The sequence below is a fragment of the Anarhichas minor genome, unplaced genomic scaffold (genome assembly GCF_050575085.1).
Source record: "Anarhichas minor isolate MPS153535 unplaced genomic scaffold, ASM5057508v1 ptg000113l, whole genome shotgun sequence".
Lineage (NCBI taxonomy): Eukaryota > Metazoa > Chordata > Actinopteri > Perciformes > Anarhichadidae > Anarhichas > Anarhichas minor.
The window spans coordinates 107,925-127,500 of NW_027466559.1; the positions used below are offsets into that span (position 1 = coordinate 107,925).

At 43.4% G+C, this 19,576-nt stretch overlaps 1 protein-coding gene across 2 annotated transcripts in view; it reads left to right on the plus strand.

Moving 5' to 3' along the window:
- The first annotated feature begins 35 nt into the window (after positions 1-35).
- nfe2l1a (nfe2 like bZIP transcription factor 1a) overlaps positions 36-19,576 on the plus strand; it is a 19,875-nt gene continuing 334 nt past the window's right edge. Inside the window, exons 1-10 of one of the 2 annotated variants that reach the window (XM_076082904.1) lie at positions 36-261; positions 2,334-2,447; positions 2,652-3,056; positions 3,214-3,393; positions 12,622-12,789; positions 14,926-14,994; positions 15,563-15,709; positions 15,820-15,991; positions 16,818-17,513; positions 17,671-19,576. The exon at positions 17,671-19,576 is cut by the window's right edge and continues 334 nt beyond it. In XM_076082904.1, the coding sequence (XP_075939019.1) occupies positions 2,775-3,056; positions 3,214-3,393; positions 12,622-12,789; positions 14,926-14,994; positions 15,563-15,709; positions 15,820-15,991; positions 16,818-17,513; positions 17,671-18,647 (2,691 nt within the window). In that variant the 5' untranslated portion in view covers positions 36-261; positions 2,334-2,447; positions 2,652-2,774 and the 3' untranslated portion in view covers positions 18,648-19,576. Of the gene's footprint in view, positions 262-2,333; positions 3,057-3,213; positions 3,394-12,621; positions 12,790-14,925; positions 14,995-15,562; positions 15,710-15,819; positions 15,992-16,817; positions 17,514-17,670 lie in introns of both variants that reach the window. The other variant, XM_076082903.1, reaches the window with a different exon arrangement.

Consider the following 19,576-nt stretch of genomic DNA (forward strand, 5'->3'; position numbering starts at 1 on the left):
AATGGAGTGAGACTGGTACTTTGAGTAAATACGGTCTGAATAGCTCTTAAAAATAGATCACTAATATTTCTTATTCAAACACTCATGCAGACTCCTCCTAACACGCACAAACGCACGCACGCGCACAGTTTTTTTTTCCAGGGAGGAGTGCTACTACGTCATCACTGGGTGTCGCTTTAAATAGTCCCACCCTCCCGGTGTGACCGGAGAACAGACTGAGACCGGGACAGAGTAACACACGCTGCCGAACACTCTGAACTGGTAAGACTCATTCATATAATGTTATTATAATATTATGAACAGCTGTACGCTGATCCAACAACACATCCGCTCCACAAAGTGCTGTTTAGTTCTGTAGTAGTTGCTCAAAGGTGATCTGTTGATATGTAATCGCGAGTGGAATCACTGTATTATCCCTGTAATGCTCCTGTAACAGCCCATGTTGTCCTCTACTCACTGTGTATGTTGACTTTCAGCAGTCCAAACGTTGCGGGATATTTCCGAATCTTCCTTGTTATAAATAGGTGATCATCAGGGATGAAAAACATTGTGTAACCTGTTGCTCCGGCTCAGCTACAGCGTGATCTCCTTCATATTCGCACGCGGGGACTATCGGGGAACACGATAATAATAATAATAATAATGATGCATTCAGCTGAACTACAGAATATTGTATTTACATTACAGCCGAATATCAATGCATGCCTTGGTCGTGTGGTCCTTTACTCCACTACACTTATCTGACAGTTTATTGACTAGTCTAGTCGCAGTGAATACAAAAAATTGAATTGACTTCACCTGCTCCAACTACAACAATAACATGCTACTGACACATTAATGCACCTTCAATTATAATAATAATCTGCAATAGTAGAACACACACAGGGGCTACTTTTGTTTATCATGAGTACTTTTACTTGGATACTTGAAGTACAATTTGCTACTATACTTAAGTTCTTTGAATACACCCATCACTGTCACACCACATGCAATATCAGCCTGTGACACACTGCTACACTGCCTGCTAGTTTATATGGCGTTAATGTGGGACCAGAGTACACAACAAGGTCTGGACCCAGGAAAGAGTTTTACATTAATAGAAAATAGAATATTATAAAACTTGATTGTTTACCATTAGTTCACTAAAACACACTGACAAGAATAAAACACAATGCACTCAATGTAAGCCGACAACAACAACATCAAAAACTGTGAAAGCCTGGGGGAGAAAAGTTACACCAGACCCTCATTTCCTCTAGAACACACACTACAAGATTATACTTGACTGCACTGAACTATAAAAATATGAGTATTACATCTCTGGGTCTTAAGTTGAGTCCAGTCAGCTGTTCCACTGCAGCCTCTGTCAACAGGTTACCGTAGCACGACGGGAGGGAGGAGACAGGGAGAGGGGGTTTTCCAGGCAAACACTGGCAATTACATCATGCGGGAGCAGTGAGTAAACCAAGGCAGGCTGTTACCAGACCGTTTCTAGAAGTAGGTCGAAGTTACTGAGAGAGAGAAAGAGAGAGAGAGAGAGAGAGAGAGACTGCCCCGTCTGTCTGCCTTATCTCCTCACACAAACTGTCAAACCTCTTCACAGCTGCCTCTCTGCAGGGCTACACTGACAGTGGAAGATTAGCTGATAGCTGTAGTGTCGTTATTATTATCACTGATACAGCTGTGGCACTCTTATTGTGCACGCAGTAGAGTGCAGCTCTCCGCCAGGTGTGTCTGCGACGACCACCGCTGCGTTGTGTGACTGAATGAATACAACCCACAATTAGCTCACCCTCCCGTCAACACACCAATGGGTTGAACTCAGAAACAAGCGCCGATGTATGCAGGCGACCGGCTCGAAGCTGTCGTAGAAGACAAGTCCTGTTCAGTGAACTAAAGTTGTTATATTGCTCTCTTCAAACCCACAAGAGTCCATTGCCAAAAACCCAAATCCATTGTCATTTTACTCCACAGAACACAGGAGTATACATACAACCCCATTTCAAAACATTCAAACTAACCCTTTCAGTAATTTACAAACCTAGCCCAGCTAACGTTGACTCAGCTAGTGCTAGAGTTCACATAACCTTATTGATCCGCTTGCTTTGGTAATCTACGCCACTGCCTTCTTGGTAACTGCCCAGTGGGCGTTTCCATTTGAAAAAATCCCAAAAGAACGCAGATGGATTCAACCTTTGATTGCAGACCTTTGTACTGAGTTCAGAACATTAAGTATATCAACATCACAAATGATATTTGCTTTGACGTGTGTAATATTTGTCCCGTGCCGTCAGTCCTCTGTTCTGAAGTAAGCTGCTCTCTTTCATTATCAGGAAGAAACGTTGTGTGAAGTTTTCCGTGAAGAGCAACAAGGATTTCTCAGAGGAAGCTGGGAAAGTTTCACTGTCAATCTTTGTTTCTAAACATTTGGATCCCAATCAGTCCTGGTGAGAGAAGAGTTCCTTCTTTTACACTGAGCAGTTGGTCCAAACTGTGTATGTCTTGTTTAGAAGTACATTTTTAAGTCTTCCCTACCAGAGCAATTTAACATTATAATTTAAGAGAGGGGGAGTGGAGAGTTTCCCAACCAGGTTATTTAGGGTACCAAGGACATTTTATTTGGACCTTGAGGTTTGGACTCCCTTCCTCAGGGAGGTCAGCAGTGGCTGACAGATCTTCTTGGGACTTACCACAAAGACAGCAGAGACACCTCTTGCGGTGGTGAGTGAGCTGAGCTCCGGACCCTTTACACGTCCTCTGACGAACCAAAGACTATGCTGCACCTGAAGAAATACTTCACGGAGGGGCTCATCCAGATGGCCATCCTGCTCAGCCTGTGTGGGCTGAGGGTCGACGTGGGACTGGAGTCCTACCTGCCTCCTTCCTGGCACGAGATGATGTTGGGTCCGACCTCGGCGCTGACCCAGACGCACTTCCACAACCTCCGCAACCGCCTGGGGGACGGCCAAGACCTGCACCCCAAGAGCGTGGACCTGGATGGCTTCTTCACGACGCGAAGGCTGCTGGGCTGGGTCCGCTCTCTGGACAGACTACAGGTGGGGAAACATGTCCATTTCCATTTTTATCTAAATAGTCCCATTCAGATGGAATCAGAATTATATGGTCCTAATGGTAAGAACAGTTTCCAGTTGTACAGTCTTTATTAAACAGAGGCTCTCACCAATCCCCTATCTCGCCATACCTTTCCCACAGGTTCCTCATGCAGAATTGGAGACATGGCTGGTCCAGCGGGAGCCGGATCCTCTTCCCATGGTATGTCCAGACCTGCTGGAAAGAGCACCAACTGGGGTAGAAAGAGACCGCACTGCCCCGCCTTTGGAACCCAGAGCTGGACTTGGTACCCTGCAGGAAGAAGAGGAGGAGGATAAAGAGGTACAGCGGTTTCATTTACTCTGCTTAACAACATTTAGGATTTGTGTTTCAGCTACATTTACTAGTTAATCAGCAGAGGAACATTTACATTTCAAACATTTTAAAATGCTAATATAGATTTGATTCCCACAAGAAGAAATGTATTTTTATGCAGAAATGGTTCCGTCATGATGTTACGGGTCAGAGGAGTATTAAGAGCTAAGTTCATGTAGGGTCAACATGGTTATGTATACCTCAGATCAGCAATCTCTGTTGACCTTTGTCCATGTCATAACCCTGTGGGATCAAGATCAGAAAGCTTTGTTCATGCACAGTTTGACGGGTTTCAAAACGGCTGCGAGAGCCTAAAGACAAACGTTGTTTTCTTCCGGCCAATAGTCTTGCTGGAAACAAACTAGTTTCTACTAGTAGAAAGTTACTTCCTACAAACTTGTTTTTTTAACAAGAGCTCATGTGATATCAGAATATATAATAGTTGCTCTTAAAAAGTCAAAATCATTTGATTTCCACAGCCAAACCTCAGACACTCCCAGAAGACAACTGACCCACCCACTTGCCACAGAAGTAGCAGTTTAAATATGTATTTATAAATCATATGAATCAGTGTTGGGGGACCACAGGGCTGTTTTTTGTTTTGGCTGTCACCAAAACTGAGTGTAATGTCATGTGAGATAGTGAGTCAGCGCTAGATGAGTCAGCAGGAAACCTCACCTAACCACAGCCAGGAAAATAAAGCAATATAATCCATACAGTTGAAATGCAGTAGGAACACCCTGCTGAAGAGAATACACCTTTTAAATAAGCACACATGAAGTCACAGACGGTCCTTGTGCTTCACCTCAGTAACCTGATTACTGCTGGCTGTATGCAGTAGACTACTTCCTTCAAACCTAAAGGGATAGTTTGGATGTGTTTGAGTGGGGTTGTATGAGGTACTGTTCGATAGTCAGCAACAGTAGATAACTTGGAGAAGCAGACAAGACAAAAATGTTCTTTAGCCATCTAAAAGTAGGGCCCACCTAAAGAAAGAAATCAGTCCGTTAAGTGTGCGCTATATTTAGAATGTCTTTGCCAGTTTACTTTGCAGTGAGACAGCTCGTCTATGTTTCTGATGGGAAGTGGGTGCCACCTGCCCATCAGAACTATTTAACATTCACACACCGTAGGCACAGCTATGGGGGCAATTCATGGTTAAGTGTCGTGCCAAAGGACACATCGACATGGACTAGCGGAGCCGGGGATCGAACCACCACTGATAGGACAACCTTGCTCTACCACTGAGCCACAGCTAAAAAGAGGCCGGTTATTGTCTCAGGAGATGGTGGAGAAGAAAACAGAGCTAAAAGAACACTGGACTTACAGTGGGTACGGAAAGTATTCAGACCCCTTTACATTTTTCACTCTTTGTTTCATTGCAGCCATTTGCTAAAATCAAAAAAGTTCATTTTATTTCTCATTAATGTACACTCAGCACCCCATCTTCACAGAAAAAACAGAAATGTAGAAATTTTTGCAAATTTATTAAAAAAGAAAAACTGAAATATCACATGGTCATAAGTATTCAGACCCTTTGCTCAGTATTGAGTAGAAGCACCCTTTTGAGCTAGTACAGCCATGAGTCTTCTTGGGAATGATGCAACAAGTTTTTCACACCTGGATTTGGGGATCCTCTGCCATTCTTCCTTGCAGATCCTCTCCAGTTCCGTCAGGTTGGATGGTGAACGTTGGTGGACAGCCATTTTCAGGTCTCTCCAGAGATGCTCAATTGGGTTTAGGTCAGGGCTCTGGCTGGGCCAGTCAAGAATGGTCACAGAGTTGTTCCGAAGCCACTCCTTTGTTATTTTAGCTGTGTGCTTAGGGTCATTGTCTTGTTGGAAGGTGAACCTTCGGCCCAGTATGTCCACACTACTCCGTTTTTACTCCGTATTTGCTACGTTTACACTGAGCGGCCACACTACGCCGGAGTTTTGGAGCACCCTAAACGGAGGGATCTGAAAACTCCGGCGAGGTTGGAGGTGTTTGAGAACTCCGGGGTTGCGTTTGCGTGTGGACGGTCGGATACGGATGTGCTTAGAAAAAATTACGCCCACACCCGTGTTCGCTACTGGATTGGTTCTTGGCAACCATGACGTCTCCGTCCCTGATTCGTCACACTCACTATCACATGACCCGTACCCGGAAGAAAACAAACTGGGCTACCAGCGATTCATTTCAACATGGATAACTAATTGCAAGCGTTGCTGCTAGCACAACAGCTAGCAGCAGCTATGCAGTAAAAGTCTGCATTTCTGTGGAGGAAGCAGCTGTTATTGGAGTGATTAGCGAGCGGCGTGACCGGCATCAGCCCTATGGAGCAGCTGGTTGTTTTTAGATTCTAATGAGAAGACATGCTGCTCTAACGTTTTACTTCTTCCGTTTGGTAGCCTTGAGAGACCTTAGTCTGTAAGTATGTATTTATGGAGCATGAAAATATGTACGTAGATATATTCTATTCGCGTGTTTAGTATAACATTTGTGTTGTATTAAATGCTAATCGCGGTTAGCATTTCTCCATTGGCGGTAATGTTAAAATTAGCTTAGAAGCTAGCTAGGCGGACATGTTACATGCTGGCTATATCATGGATTGTTCTTTTGTATTCGTGTAATGTGTATAGGGACAGTTCATAAAGCCATATTTCATATTGTGCTTCCACAGTTTTACAAATAAAGATTCACACTGAAGTCTTGAAACTCTTCTATGGATTCCATGGTCTTTATTTCACGGATCTACTGTTAGCGATCTGCTAAGCTTTCCTGCACGAAGGAAGAGCAGAATAGAGTGAGAGACGTGTGTTGACCACATGTATGGACCCATATTCTAGTAAACGTTTACGTGTAAGTGTTGATTTTAAAGTAAATTTGATGTGAGAGAGATAGACCCGCACCGCTGTAATGCTAATCGCGGTTAGCATTTCTCCATTGGCGGTAATGTTAAAATTAGCTTAGAAGCTAGCTAGGCGGACATGACGTTCAGAGCTACTAGTGAGAACAGACAACACGGAGGAAACGAGTGAGAGACCACATTGATGGACCCATAATCTAGTAAACGTTTGTGTAAGTGTTGATGTTAAAGTAAATTTGGAGAGAGAGAGACAGAGAGAGTATTTTTTTTTTTTTAAACTAAGCAAGCAATTCACTTCCTGTTTACACCGTCACGCGCATGCCCAGTGTAGTTAATGGTCACGTGTTGTCCGCAGATCAACTCGAGAATGATGCTGAAACTCCCGTGTGGACGGAGATCGTTTCTATTTGACAAATCTGCATCCAAGGAGAAACGGAGTAGTGTGGACAGGGCATGAGGTCCAGAGCACTCTGGAAGAGGTTTTCTTCCAGGATATCTCTGTACTTGGCCACATTCATCTTTCCTTCAATTGCAACCAGTCGTCCTGTCCCTGCAGCTGAAAAACACCCCCATAGCATGATGCTGCCACCACCATGTTTCACTGTTGGGATTGTATTGGGCAGGTGATGAGCAGTGCCTGGTTTTCTCCACACATACCGCTTAGAATTAACGGCAAAAAGTTCAATCTTGGTCTCATCAGACCAGAGAATCTTATTTCTCATAGTCTGGGAGTCCTTCATGTGTTTTTTGGCAAACTCTATGCGGGCCTTCATATGTCTTGCACTGAGGAGAGGCTTCCGTCGGGCCACTCTGCCATGACTTTGTGGAACTTTCTCCCATCTCCCTACTGCATCTCTGGAGCTCAGCCACAGTGATCTTTGGGTTCTTCTTTACCTCTCTCACCAAGGCTCTTCTTCCACGATTGCTCAGTTTGGCTGGACGGCCAGGTCTAGGAAGAGTTCTGGTCGTCCCAAACTTCTTCCATTTAAGGATTATGGAGGCCACTGTGCTCTTAGGAACCTTGAGTGCTGCAGAAATCATTTTGTAACCTTGGCCAGATCTGTGCCTTGCCACAATTCTGTCTCTGAGCTCCTTGGGCAGTTCCTTCGACCTCATGATTCTCATTTGCTCTGACATGCACTGTGAGCTGTAAGGTCTTATATAGACAGGTGTGTGCCTTTCCTAATCAAGTCCAATCAGTTTAATTAAACACAGCTGGACTCCAATGAAGGAGTAGAACCATCTCAAGGAGGATCAGAAGAAATGGACAGCATGTGAGTTAAATATGAGTGTCACAGCAAAGGGTCTGAATACTTATGACCATGTGATATTTCAGTTTTTCTTTTTTAATAAATTTGCAAAAATTTCTACATTTCTGTTTTTTTCTGTCAAGATGGGGTGCTGAGTGAATGAGAAATAAAATTAACTTTTTTGATTTTAGCAAATGGCTGCAATGAAACAAAGAGTGAAAAATTTAAAGGGGTCTGAATACTTTCCGTACCCACTGTATATTTGTCAAGTGGCCACAAACACAACACTGAACACGTTCGTCACAACAACTTCATAGTGATCACATATCAGTGTTGTTTTGAGATCTTTTCTATTGCCCTTAAGAGGCCCAAAATAAATCATTTACACTGCTTTAATAAGCATCTGAAGTCTCCCTTCATGTCAGGATTTGTCTATGTTGTAAACACAATCATTATGTTAAGCAATGAGCTTTAGAGGTGGTTGTTTTCCAGCTCTTCCAGTTGTTGTGCTAGAGTAGGCTGATCTCATCCTGGCTCCAGGTTTGTATGTAACACAGAGACACAAGAGTGGCATCTGTCATCTAATCTCACTTTCATAAAAGAAAGTGAAAGCAAGTATTTTCAAAGCTCTGACTTCGTGTTCCAGCCTCCATGAACTTACGCCGTGTGCTCCACTTATTAATGGCAACACCTCAGACAGGCCCGGTCAAGCTTTGGCCCATGAGACAGACGTAAGCACATACATTAACTGGCACCTCAGACACAGATGTGTTGAAACTGAAAATAATCTGTAGGGCACATCGTGTGTCTGAAATAACCAACACATTCTCACCCACAACTTGTCAGTTGAGGCTTGGTTGGTGGCCCTGAGCTTCAAACTATGACGCTCTAGATACCCTGATAGTGTCAGTTTTGGACGTGTGTCAATATACGCTCATTACATGAATAGTGTGTCTTTTCAAAATACACTTCCATCTTCGCAGGGAGTTAGGTTTAGGCGACAAAACAACTTGAAGGGTTAGGAAAACAGCTTACTTGACTAGCAACAGGACTAAATATACTAATGAGACACGCAAATAGCGACTGGCATGACTGAATAACTTAACGTTGACCTTAAGTTTGACACAGGACACGGACATTGGCCTCCTGGGTGAAAGTCCCGTGTTTGATTCGTCTGCACCGACCAAGCGTCCGTATTTGATGAGTCAGGAGTGAGAACGGTTGCTTTAAGTTAAGCAAAACTCTTTTCTAATGACTGAAACAGGATTTATACTTGGACGTTAAGAGGCTAGGTGATACATGCAAATGTCTCTGCGGGTGGTTGCAAAGAAGGGTGGTGTCATTTTCATTAAGTTTCATCACCGTTATTTAGGATCACACAAAGTTCACTGTGACGAAACACTCCCAAAGACTCCATAACACACACATATAAATAGCCCACAGATTGGCCTGAACATGTACGCACACTGTGTTACAGAGTCATGTGCAGCAGTTAATCAGGGTTCCAGTAGCAGAGTAACAGCGGCTACATTCACTGAGAAAACTGTGTGTGTTTGTTTCAAAGTACTCTCGTGTAATTTGAATTCTGTCATGGATTACACACCAACAGAGTGCTGCAGCAATGAGTCCTAAAACCTCTGCGCTTAACAAAAGCCTAAGAAAGCTTGAAGTTATGTTCTATGATATAAAATACTCAAATAAATATACCTCTTGTGAATTTGGGTGCTTTTACGTGTCGGTTGCTAACAAGTGGCTGAATGAGACTGAAAAGGCATCACGCCGGCTGGTCCGCCTTCAGAGCCTCGTTGTGTATGCTCTCCCTAATGCGACCACGTTTAAGTTTATATTAAAGTTAGCTTTTCACTTCTGCCGATTGCATTTCAAAAACTATAAAAGTTGTGTTTGTTTGTAAAGATTATCTCAATGAACAAATCAGTGAGACGCTAACTTCTGAAGTTGGCCTACAAAATAACGGCATCCCTGCTGCACTTTATTAAACATGCATAATGTATAGCGATGAAATTTCGCGATAGTTGCAAAACTTTTCAATTAAAAGTTAGAATGGATTCATGCCGGCAGATGAGCAGCTATCAGGATCCTACTGACCCAGACCAGCATCGGTCAGTCTGTCTGGCTCAGCTGCTCTATAGTCTGAGCTACTGGACGCTGTTTCATCCAGTTTCCTTTCAGCAAAATGCTTTAAGCTATTTGAGCTCCATAGTGTTTGATAGAAAAACATTAGTGGTATATTTGACAGTACTCAGTCATATATTCAATAATGTATTGATAATATCTACAGATATGTCCAGTTATGGTTTTATTGACAGACTGCTAGTAAGTCACATCAGACTGAATACACCTGGAGCTGCTTTAGTAACAGTTGTCATGCTTAAAAGTGGGAGATTCCATAAATTCAGTTTGAGATGGATAGACAAACACCGAACACTTCATTTGTCTTTATTGCAGCAAAAAAAGCGTTTCTGTTTCCACAAAACAACAAAACAACGTTGATGCACAGACACTGCTGTTTGGTGTAAATCTGCTCCCACGTACTGAGAGCCACTTCATTAACCCAGGGGAACAGCTGAGACAGGTGTTTGTTACCTGAGACAGGTGCTTTTCTCATTTTTCCACTCACCCTTTAAATGATCATCCTCCATACATCACAGTTAAGACACTTCCAAATGCGTACAGGCAGTTGCCTTAAGCCCCCTCGCACCCAGACAGCAACTGGAGACCTTTCAAATTGTGAAACAGAGGCTGAGATAAACAGCAGCATTTCTATAGTTATCGAAAGAGAAAGAGAAATTAAGAGAAGATTGAATGTGTTGAGAGCAGGGAAGCCATATTCAGAGAGAGGAGAGAGGGAAAAACTGATCATTCAGGGATTGAAGTATTTCAGTTTGTTGTTGGGAGCTACAGCTGAAGCTCAGTGTCCTTTTACAGCACACACACACACACACACACACACACACAGGACATTACAAACTTGATATAACGCATAGAGTTGTAAACTTGCCGGACGCCACCTTCACCTGAAAGTGAATGTAACAATTTTTTTGATTTCTCCTTGTGTATCAAATGACACACACACACACACACACACACACAGCACTTTTATTAGCCTGTGACTGACTGGCTTGTTTTGAAACCTGATCGCTGGCGATCGCGACCTGACACACATTCACATCCCTTCAGTTTTGCAATCCCTCCTGTTTACTGCATCAACACACACACACACACACACACACACACAACAGAGGCATGCATGAAAACAAATGTACATAAATGCATGAGGTGCTAACTTGTGGGAAGAAAACAGGACAATCTGCTGTATAGGTTAAAGGACATAATGACAGTGTGCACATATTAGAATGGGGAGATAGGTCAGCAGTATGTAACACATAGAAGTGGATACATCGTCTAAAAAGCTGAAGAAATAATGTGAGATGTAGCCCGACAATGTGTCAAGTTAATGTTAACGTTAGAATTCTTACGTCAGTACAAGTTAATTGCTGCTTAACGTTATATTACCTTGCTTTATAAGTTACAGTAATAGCAACATATAAGGTAGTATTGTTTACCCCGGTGTTATTGTTGGACGTCGTGTGACAGCTGACGTGGCACCATATATTAAATATACGCTCAATAACGATAAGCACGATAAAGCAGTACTGCGCAGCATAATACAGTGACACGTCAAAGTTATTTATTGATAAGGAAGGACAGGAAACATTTTCACCCTAACACAAGCGATTTACCAACAAGGGTCCTTGTGATGGAAATGGGTCCCAGCATCGGAGGTACCCGGGCCTGGAGCTCTGCAGCGGGACGCTATTGGTTACTGTTGCCTCTTTGTTCTAGTCCGGGAATCTGTGACATCTTTTAAATGTTAGTATGGTTGAGGGCTATTCAAACGCACTTGACTTCCCTGAGGTTACTGTTGTACATGTTTCATGTGGCCCCGTGGTTCTGTTGCTAACGTTTCTTCCTTTTCTCTCCCCGTTAGAGGTTGTTTTTGGGGAAGTTTTTCCTGTGCCGATGTGAGTGTCCCAGGACAGAGGATGTCATATGTGTGCAGATTGTAAAGCCCTCAGGCATTTTGTGATTTTGGGCCTTACAAAATCAATTCAATTCAATTCAATTCAATTGAAAACACAAGCATGATTCAAACTTTGGCTCTGAATTGCACTCATGAGTGAAGTAAGGGATAAGTGCACAGGCCTGACCCATTTATGTTCAAAGCTACATACGTGTCCTCGCCTGCCAGCTGTTGACGGGCGCTGGGTTTGTTTGTAAGCCACCAGCCAAGTCAGGAGAATGTAGAAGCTATTCTGAGCCTGGCTGTCTGTCCCTAAAACAGGAGACGTTATGTTCTGTACATACAGGCTGGCAGTATAGAGGACAGATAAAGCATTATACTGCTCCAGTGGTTAGCATGTTTTGCGTTTGTCATTACTAGCTAAAAGCATTATGCCAAATGCATGTCAAAAAGACACATTTAACATATTTCTATGTGAAGATCCGACATTTTTTCCTTTCTTTGAGTGTAATTTTAAGAAGAGGGGCGTATATGAAAAATACCAGCCAATAGAATGTGATCTTTGATGATTGTGATCTTAATCAAGTCTCAGCCAACTCCAACACAACGTGTCGCATTAGGCCGAGCCACTGGCATCCCTCATGGGAGCTGTAGGTGTCGAATACTAATCAACATAATTGTTCTTTTTATCATATGTTATTGTACATTATGGCTGAATATTTATGACAAAATCGAGACGGGTGCAGAGCGTATTCCAGTTATGACCAGTTTACGGTTGGATAATGTACCGGACTATTTCTTGGCCAGGCAAACAGCAGGTACTCCAGGAAGTTACTGGTGAAGCTCCAACAATCAATCATTTGCTGCTTTAAAGTAACGTATCATGAAACTGAGAAGTGTGCAGGGCAACCAGTGCGTTAGAACAGCACGCTGGCCTTTCTGTAGAGACAAATACTCAACATGATGTGTAAAGGCACTTGGGAGAGTTTTCAGAATCCCTGTGGCATAATGGCTGCCCTGACTCGATCGTTCTTCCTTTTTGTCTCTGCAACCAGGAAGAAACGCATCATGTACGTCATAACAGTGGTGCTGTGGAGGAGCCAGGAGAGGAGGAGGAGGAGGAGGAGGAACACCTGGGTAGGAGGACAGAGGGAAGACGAAGACTTGGAGGTTCCTACAGCCATGCTAACAACAGAGAGCTAACTCAGAATGAAGGAGACCAGGTAAGATACAGTAAGACTCAGATTTATTAAATATTTTAGTTGAAGCTAGCAGCCAGTTAGCTTAGCATTAATACTTAAAACAGGTGAAAACAGATCCAATCTCTATCCAAAAGAAAAAAATGTCCACCCTGCACCTTTAAAGCTCACTAATTAGCACTGGAATTGTTTAACATTTTCCAAAATTTTCGACTGTTTCAAACTTTTGAATGGTGCTAAATTCAATAATCACATCAGCAATTTTTCTGTTAGAGCTGTTCGCACCGTTGGCTGCGAGCCTCCAGCTCAGCCGTCTCCATGTTGAGAAGTTATGAGGCAATAGAAATGCGCCCAATCTCGTATGTAGCAACTTTAAAATAAATGTTGTACGGTGTGTCGTCTGGCCGCGTTTGCTTTCTGTGTAAAAGTGCTTGTGACAAAGACAACAGTTCGGAAAAATATATCGACGTGCAATTGATCGCACAAAAACAATGCCCCTGGTGTGTAAAGGCCTGAAATTGGTATAAATGGTAAATAGACTTGTACTTGTATAGCGCTGTCCAAGTCTTCCGACCACTCAAAGCGCTTTAACACTACATGTTCATTCACCCATTCATACACTGGTGGTAGGGGCTACCATGCAAGGTGCCACCTGCCCATCAGGACTCACTAACCATTCATACATTCATACCCATACCCATTCATACAATCCAAAGCAATTTGGGGTTAAGTGTCTAGTGGACGAGCGGAGCCTGGGATCGAACTACCGAACCTCCTGATTGAAGGATGACCCTGCTCTACCACAAAGTTTGCTGATCCGGCTGGGAGTCGGGGCAGTCCCCCGGTATCAAACTCCCAGCGCTGGCTGAATTCCTGTTACAACAGATCGCTCACTGAAGGTCTGTCATGCTTGGAATCTGAGCTGGATGCTTCAATTTTAAATGCAGGATTGCTGCCAGCTCAGCAGAATTTGTGAAGCATTGGACAAACATTGTTACACGCAGCGTTCTCTCACATAACATGCACAGATGTGTGTGTTTGTGTATGCGTGACCAATGAAAGAACCAATAAAACTGAAAGTGAGGACAATTACCTAATTTCAGTTCATTTTCTAACATACTGTATTTCATTCTGGCATTTAAATATATCAAATATTGATAGCGCATTATGTTGCTGTTCCTAGTTTTTCAGGCAGAAAAATTATTCTGCAACCCAGAATCCAGTTTCTCACACAACACTGCAGGTCAGAGGTTAGAAGTGTTCGACCGGATCCAGGGAAGATGGAAACACTAGACAGATATTTCCTACAACACTGAAGAAACTCCATGGATAAAAGAGACAGAGAAAGATGCACACAGACCTACAGGTTACTTTTGTCTCTCAAAATGTTTTCGCATTCATCTGCTGAAGGGGAAAAGTTTCTCTGTGATCCCTTTAACTTTCACAATGTACACAAGTGTGGACGGAAAACTATACTGCAAAGCATGTACGACATACGATATGTGAAACATCAAGTTCACTAGTTCAAGGTAGCACACTCTACAGCTGGAGCCAGTTAGTGTTCAGACCTGGTATAATATTTACCATGTTCACCATTTTGGTTTAACCTGTTTGCATGCTAATATTAGCTAATTAGCATTTAACACTAAGTACAGCGGAGGATGATGGTAATGTCATTAGTTTTGCATGTATTGGGTCATAAACCAAAGTTTTGGACAATCTGAAATGATGACCTGATGACATCAGAGTTAATGTGTCACCAAAGTCATTACAATTAATTATTGAGGGATACATTAATGTCTGTACCAAATTTCATGGCAATCCATTTATTTGTTGAGATATTTTACTTTAAGCTAGAAATGTCAACCTGTTGGTTGCAATAGAGGAAAGGTTTGGTGATCACCAAGGTCGGTGGGGTTCATCCTCTATAAACTGTAAATATCTGTCCAGAATGTATGGCAATCCATTTGATCACTGAGATATTTCAGTCAAGACCAAAGTCTTGGATCAACCGACTGACCGACCTGGTCATCCCTAAAGCCATACCGCCAGCACGGCTCATACAAAACACATGGATACCAGTGGGGAAGTAAACCTGCTGGTCCAAACTGGCGTTGAGCCAAATGCAACTCAACTCTTCCTCTCTGTCTGTATTTTCAGAATTCTTTCTCCCTCCAGGAGTGTTTGAGGCTGTTGGAGGAAACCTTTGACGTCACAGAAGAAGAACAGGTACAGCCTATTCTTTTCTCTTCAGTCCATTCTGCTGTTTCCTTCTTGACCTTCAACATTACACAGCAATTTTACCTGCTTAAGGCCTTTTTTTTGTGTGATTAATTTACATGTCAATATATTTTTCAAACTGTTGTTATTGTCATACTTTCACATGCATTTTACGTGGAGAAAAAGCGCCACCATTTTTGCTTTTTGGAACATGGTATATTTTTCTGAACTTTGCACCGCGAATAAAGGTTTCAACAAATCACATTGTGCAGAATGAACATGTTCAATACTGTAGTTTACAACAACACGGAGGTTCCTGAGTCCAACTTACCTCAACCACACTGCCAGAGGCTGCTCTGGGTCAATAGGACCCTTGTAGTTGCTCCTCTGCCTACGCAAATCTATTTTAACCTTTTATTGAAAAAGTGTTGCAACTGTCTCAAATTCACATCACAGCCGTTATGAATGGTTTGGATGGGAAATACTCCCAAGAAATATAAATATTATAGAATTTCCGAATTTGGTGTTGTTTATTCATCACGCCCCCCGTGTGTAAAGGCCTTTACTTGTCCCTCAGTTACGTGATGTTGGTGGTAGAAGGGGAGATCTGGAGCGTCAGCCACCAGGCAGGGACCCTCCGCTGTCCCATATCACCCCCACTGGTAACCCTTCCTTGGACCTTGAGCTCCACTGGCAGGACCTGTTGGCTATCATGGACCATGAGGTGACTGGGAGAATTAAGGAAGATTAATTCACATTTGGCAAATGAAATGACGAGATGCATAAGCCATGATACAATAAATCGAGATACATTTTTATATCCTTCATCTCCAGAACACAGATGTTGAAATGATGACTTCATTTGACCACATCCAAAATTCAAGAGCAACTGAGACCCTTCAGGGTGTTGGGTCTGAAGCTCTGCGCCAAAATTGTAACGACCATGACAACACCGCAACAGAGGCTGAGCAGGAGGTCCTTTTAATGGAGACTCCCATGCAGCACGGTAATTCATTTCAGAATAGATGTTTGTTGTCAGGTTTCATGGACAGTGTCTCTACATTTAAACAACTCCTCAAAAATGGAGCTTGATGTTTGATTCTTGACCTTGGAGACAGCAGCTGGACAATAAAACTCTCAACAAAAGGGCCAGTTACTTGTACGAAGCTTCAACCCCATCTCGTGGCCTTGTTCAGCGGATTGAGTTGATACATTTTTATGGAGACGATGGCCAACTAAACCATCTTCATGGCAATTGATTAACTCCATCGGCTGATGTGGATAAAAGCTTTGGAAAAAAGTAAGTTGGACCGTTTGTTGAGAATTTAAAGGAGCTATATACGACATTCAGAGTGTCTCTCACCTCTGGCAGACTTTACTATTGATCCTTAAAGGTCCAAGATACAAGATTGGGAGCATCTCGATTGCCTCTCAACGGCCCTTAACATTGCGAAGGCGACCCGCGGTGCTAACAGCACTAACAAAGGAGATACACTTATGACTTCTGGTGACTAGTAGTTCTCTTGAATACCTATGTTGAATACACTTATTGTAAGTCGCTTTGGATAAAAGCGTCTGCTAAATGACTGTGATGTAATGTAACAGGGCAAACAACAGGGAAAGTGCTGACAGAGCTTACATTGTTGCTTACAGTGAGGGGGAACCGGAGAGTGGGCACTACGCTTGCCAGACGACGCTGTTTGTCAAGAAGTGTCATAAAACCATAACAATCTTGTTTCCTGAACGTATCTATTAATGACTGCACCAAAGGCTCAGTTGCATATCCTACAATTCTTAACATTTTGCAAAACATGCCTATTCTTTGTCTCTAGGTTTGTTGGGGCCTCCAAGGCAGTCAGAGCAAGAGCCAGCCCTGCTTCCCCTCACACCCAGTGCAGAGTTGGATGACCACAGTTCGGCCTTAAACTCAAGGGACACTTTGAAAAACTCTAACATGAATCCCTCGCACAGTCTTCCGGACCACACACATCTGCTTGCCCAAGATCCTTCAGAAGATTTCTACGTTGGACTAAATGCAGATGATAACTCAAGTACCCTCAACATAAATCTGCTAACACAAGGTCTTGTGGATACCATGGAAGGCAGTCCGTGTTCACAGTATGCTCCCCATCCTGACAACCTTCCTAGCTTTGATGCTAACTTTCATTCACGTGACTTGACACCTTCTAGTTTCACCCCATCTCTGGAGGGGAATGGTATGACTCAAGACCCTCTGACATCTATCTCCGGTTTCTTTCTGGTTGACGAAGAGGAGGATGTCGATGATGAAGATGGTCTCCCTAGCCCACTTTGTGGCCTCTTAGAGGATGATGTCATCTTGGATGAGATGAGATTGTTGGACCTGGCTCTGGATGAAGGATTCAGCCCTGAAATGGCAGCCAAGCTGGAAGAGGAGGGTTTCCTTGGGAGTGAAATCATCGAACATGAAAATGGTAGAGATGTTGACCACTCAGGCACTGGTGTCGCGATCACGGAAGATCAGGGTCAACCAAGAAGACATCAGCAAGGTAATTAAATTGGGAATCAGTAGGCCTTCTTCTATAGTAACTATTTCTGACAAAATGTGCAATTACCTTTCTTTTAAGAGCATACGAATGCTGAATTTAAGCATGTAATATAAAACTCTAGACCATACCTTGACCTTTCCTTGTTTTCTCCTCCTAGATGGCGCAGTTGAGGCAGACTCAGACTCTGGTCTTTCTCTGGACTTCAGCCGCAGCCCTGCTTCTCCATGTGCTTCTGAGGCCTCCTCTTATTCCTCTTCCTCAACCTCCTCTTCATCTTGTTTGTCGGCTGTGGGAAGTCCCTTTTCTGAGGACGAAGACACTGAGGAAGGGTTAGAAGGTTCAGATATGGAAGGGGAGATGACCATAAAGCAGGAGGAGCTGGAAGAGGAGGAGATGGGGGCAGTCGGAGGAGGGTACCCTGAAAATGTTAAGAAACCCTTCCCTCCCAACTATAGGGATCACAAGCTGTATAATGGCCTTCCTTGGCAGGAGCATATCGGCCACGATCACACGTACAACCAGCCCTGGTTGTCCGCCTCCTCTCCATCCCATGGCAAGATGTCAACCAAATCCTTCTTGCGACGTGACGATGCCAAGCCTTACCACCACTCCTCTTCCAGACACATCTCTGAGACTAAAATGTGGAGCCGGGATGAACGGCGTGCACGAACCCGGAAGATCCCTTTCTCCAATGAGCTGATTGTTAATCTGCCAGTGGAGGAGTTTAATGACCTACTGGCCAATTACCAGCTTAGTGAGGAGCAGCTTATACTTGTCAGGGACATACGACGCCGTGGTAAGAACAAAATTGCAGCCCAGAACTGCAGGAAGAGGAAACTGGACGTGCTGTACGAACTGGAAGACAATGTGTCAGGTTTGAGACGCTACCGTTCGCGGCTGCTCCGAGAGAAACAGGAAGCCCTGAGGAACCTGCAGGAAATGAAGCGTGAACTGGGCATGTTGTATCAGGATGTCTTTTCCAGGCTGAGGGACGAGGAGGGGATGCCATTGAACGCTATGGAGTACCTGCTTAATTTGGAGTCAGATGGTAGTGTCTCGGTAGCTTCACACCAACAAGGGGCAGCGCTGCCACTGACAAAATCCAGCAAGAAACAGAGGGACAAGAAGAAGTGAGGAGGTGGACAAACCAGCCAATACTGGCTCAAAAGCTTTGGGCATTAACAGAAGTGTGATCCAACCACAAAAAAAGCGGGAAATACTGATGCAGTGGTAAATGAAGGAACACAGGAATTCTGGATCTGTTGTCAGTGGAAGGTGCTGAAAGGTACCATGAAATCTTCATACGCCCAAACAGATATGCCCGATAGTGATGTTTTTTAATTTAAAGATATGATGGGTGGCTGAATGGACAGAGGCAATCAAGACTATTGTAAAGCTCAAACAACTCTGAGGTACATCTATGCTACTACATATTGGGATAAAAACAACAGACTATAGATGGCCTGGGACCAGCACTTTAAAATGCTAGTTCAATGCCTATGCACAATGCTGCTTGAACATACTGAGCTGAACAATAGAACAGACTGATGGCAGGCTGGATCCTGGCGGTCAGCTGGTATAGCCTCTGGGCCATTAAGAAAGGGTTGGTGGAATACAGAAAGGGAAGTTGTGATCATGAGCTGGCAGGGGTCTCACTCAAAGACACTTCAGCAGGCTACTGACAGTGGGTCATGGGGATCAAACCTGTGTATGTAGAGTTTCCAGATGGTGCAGTAATGACAGACCGCCCTGCTGCCAAAATGAAGCATCCTATTCGCCAAAACTTCTCCAACCATCTACAGCAGAAGCCTTTGAAATTATACTAAGAGAGGAAATATGCCACCTTGACCACTTTGCTGGAAGTCTTGGATTAGCACATATAAATTAATACGGGCTTCACGTCTGGCAGTTTTCATAGATATTGACCCTTGTTTTTAAGAGTGCCACTACTGCTTGACTGACTTTGAAGGTATCAAAGACAATTCACAAACAGCCAAATCTTTTGTTGGTCTATATAAGCTATCATTTGGTGGATAGGGCACTTGGAGCTCCACTAATTTTCA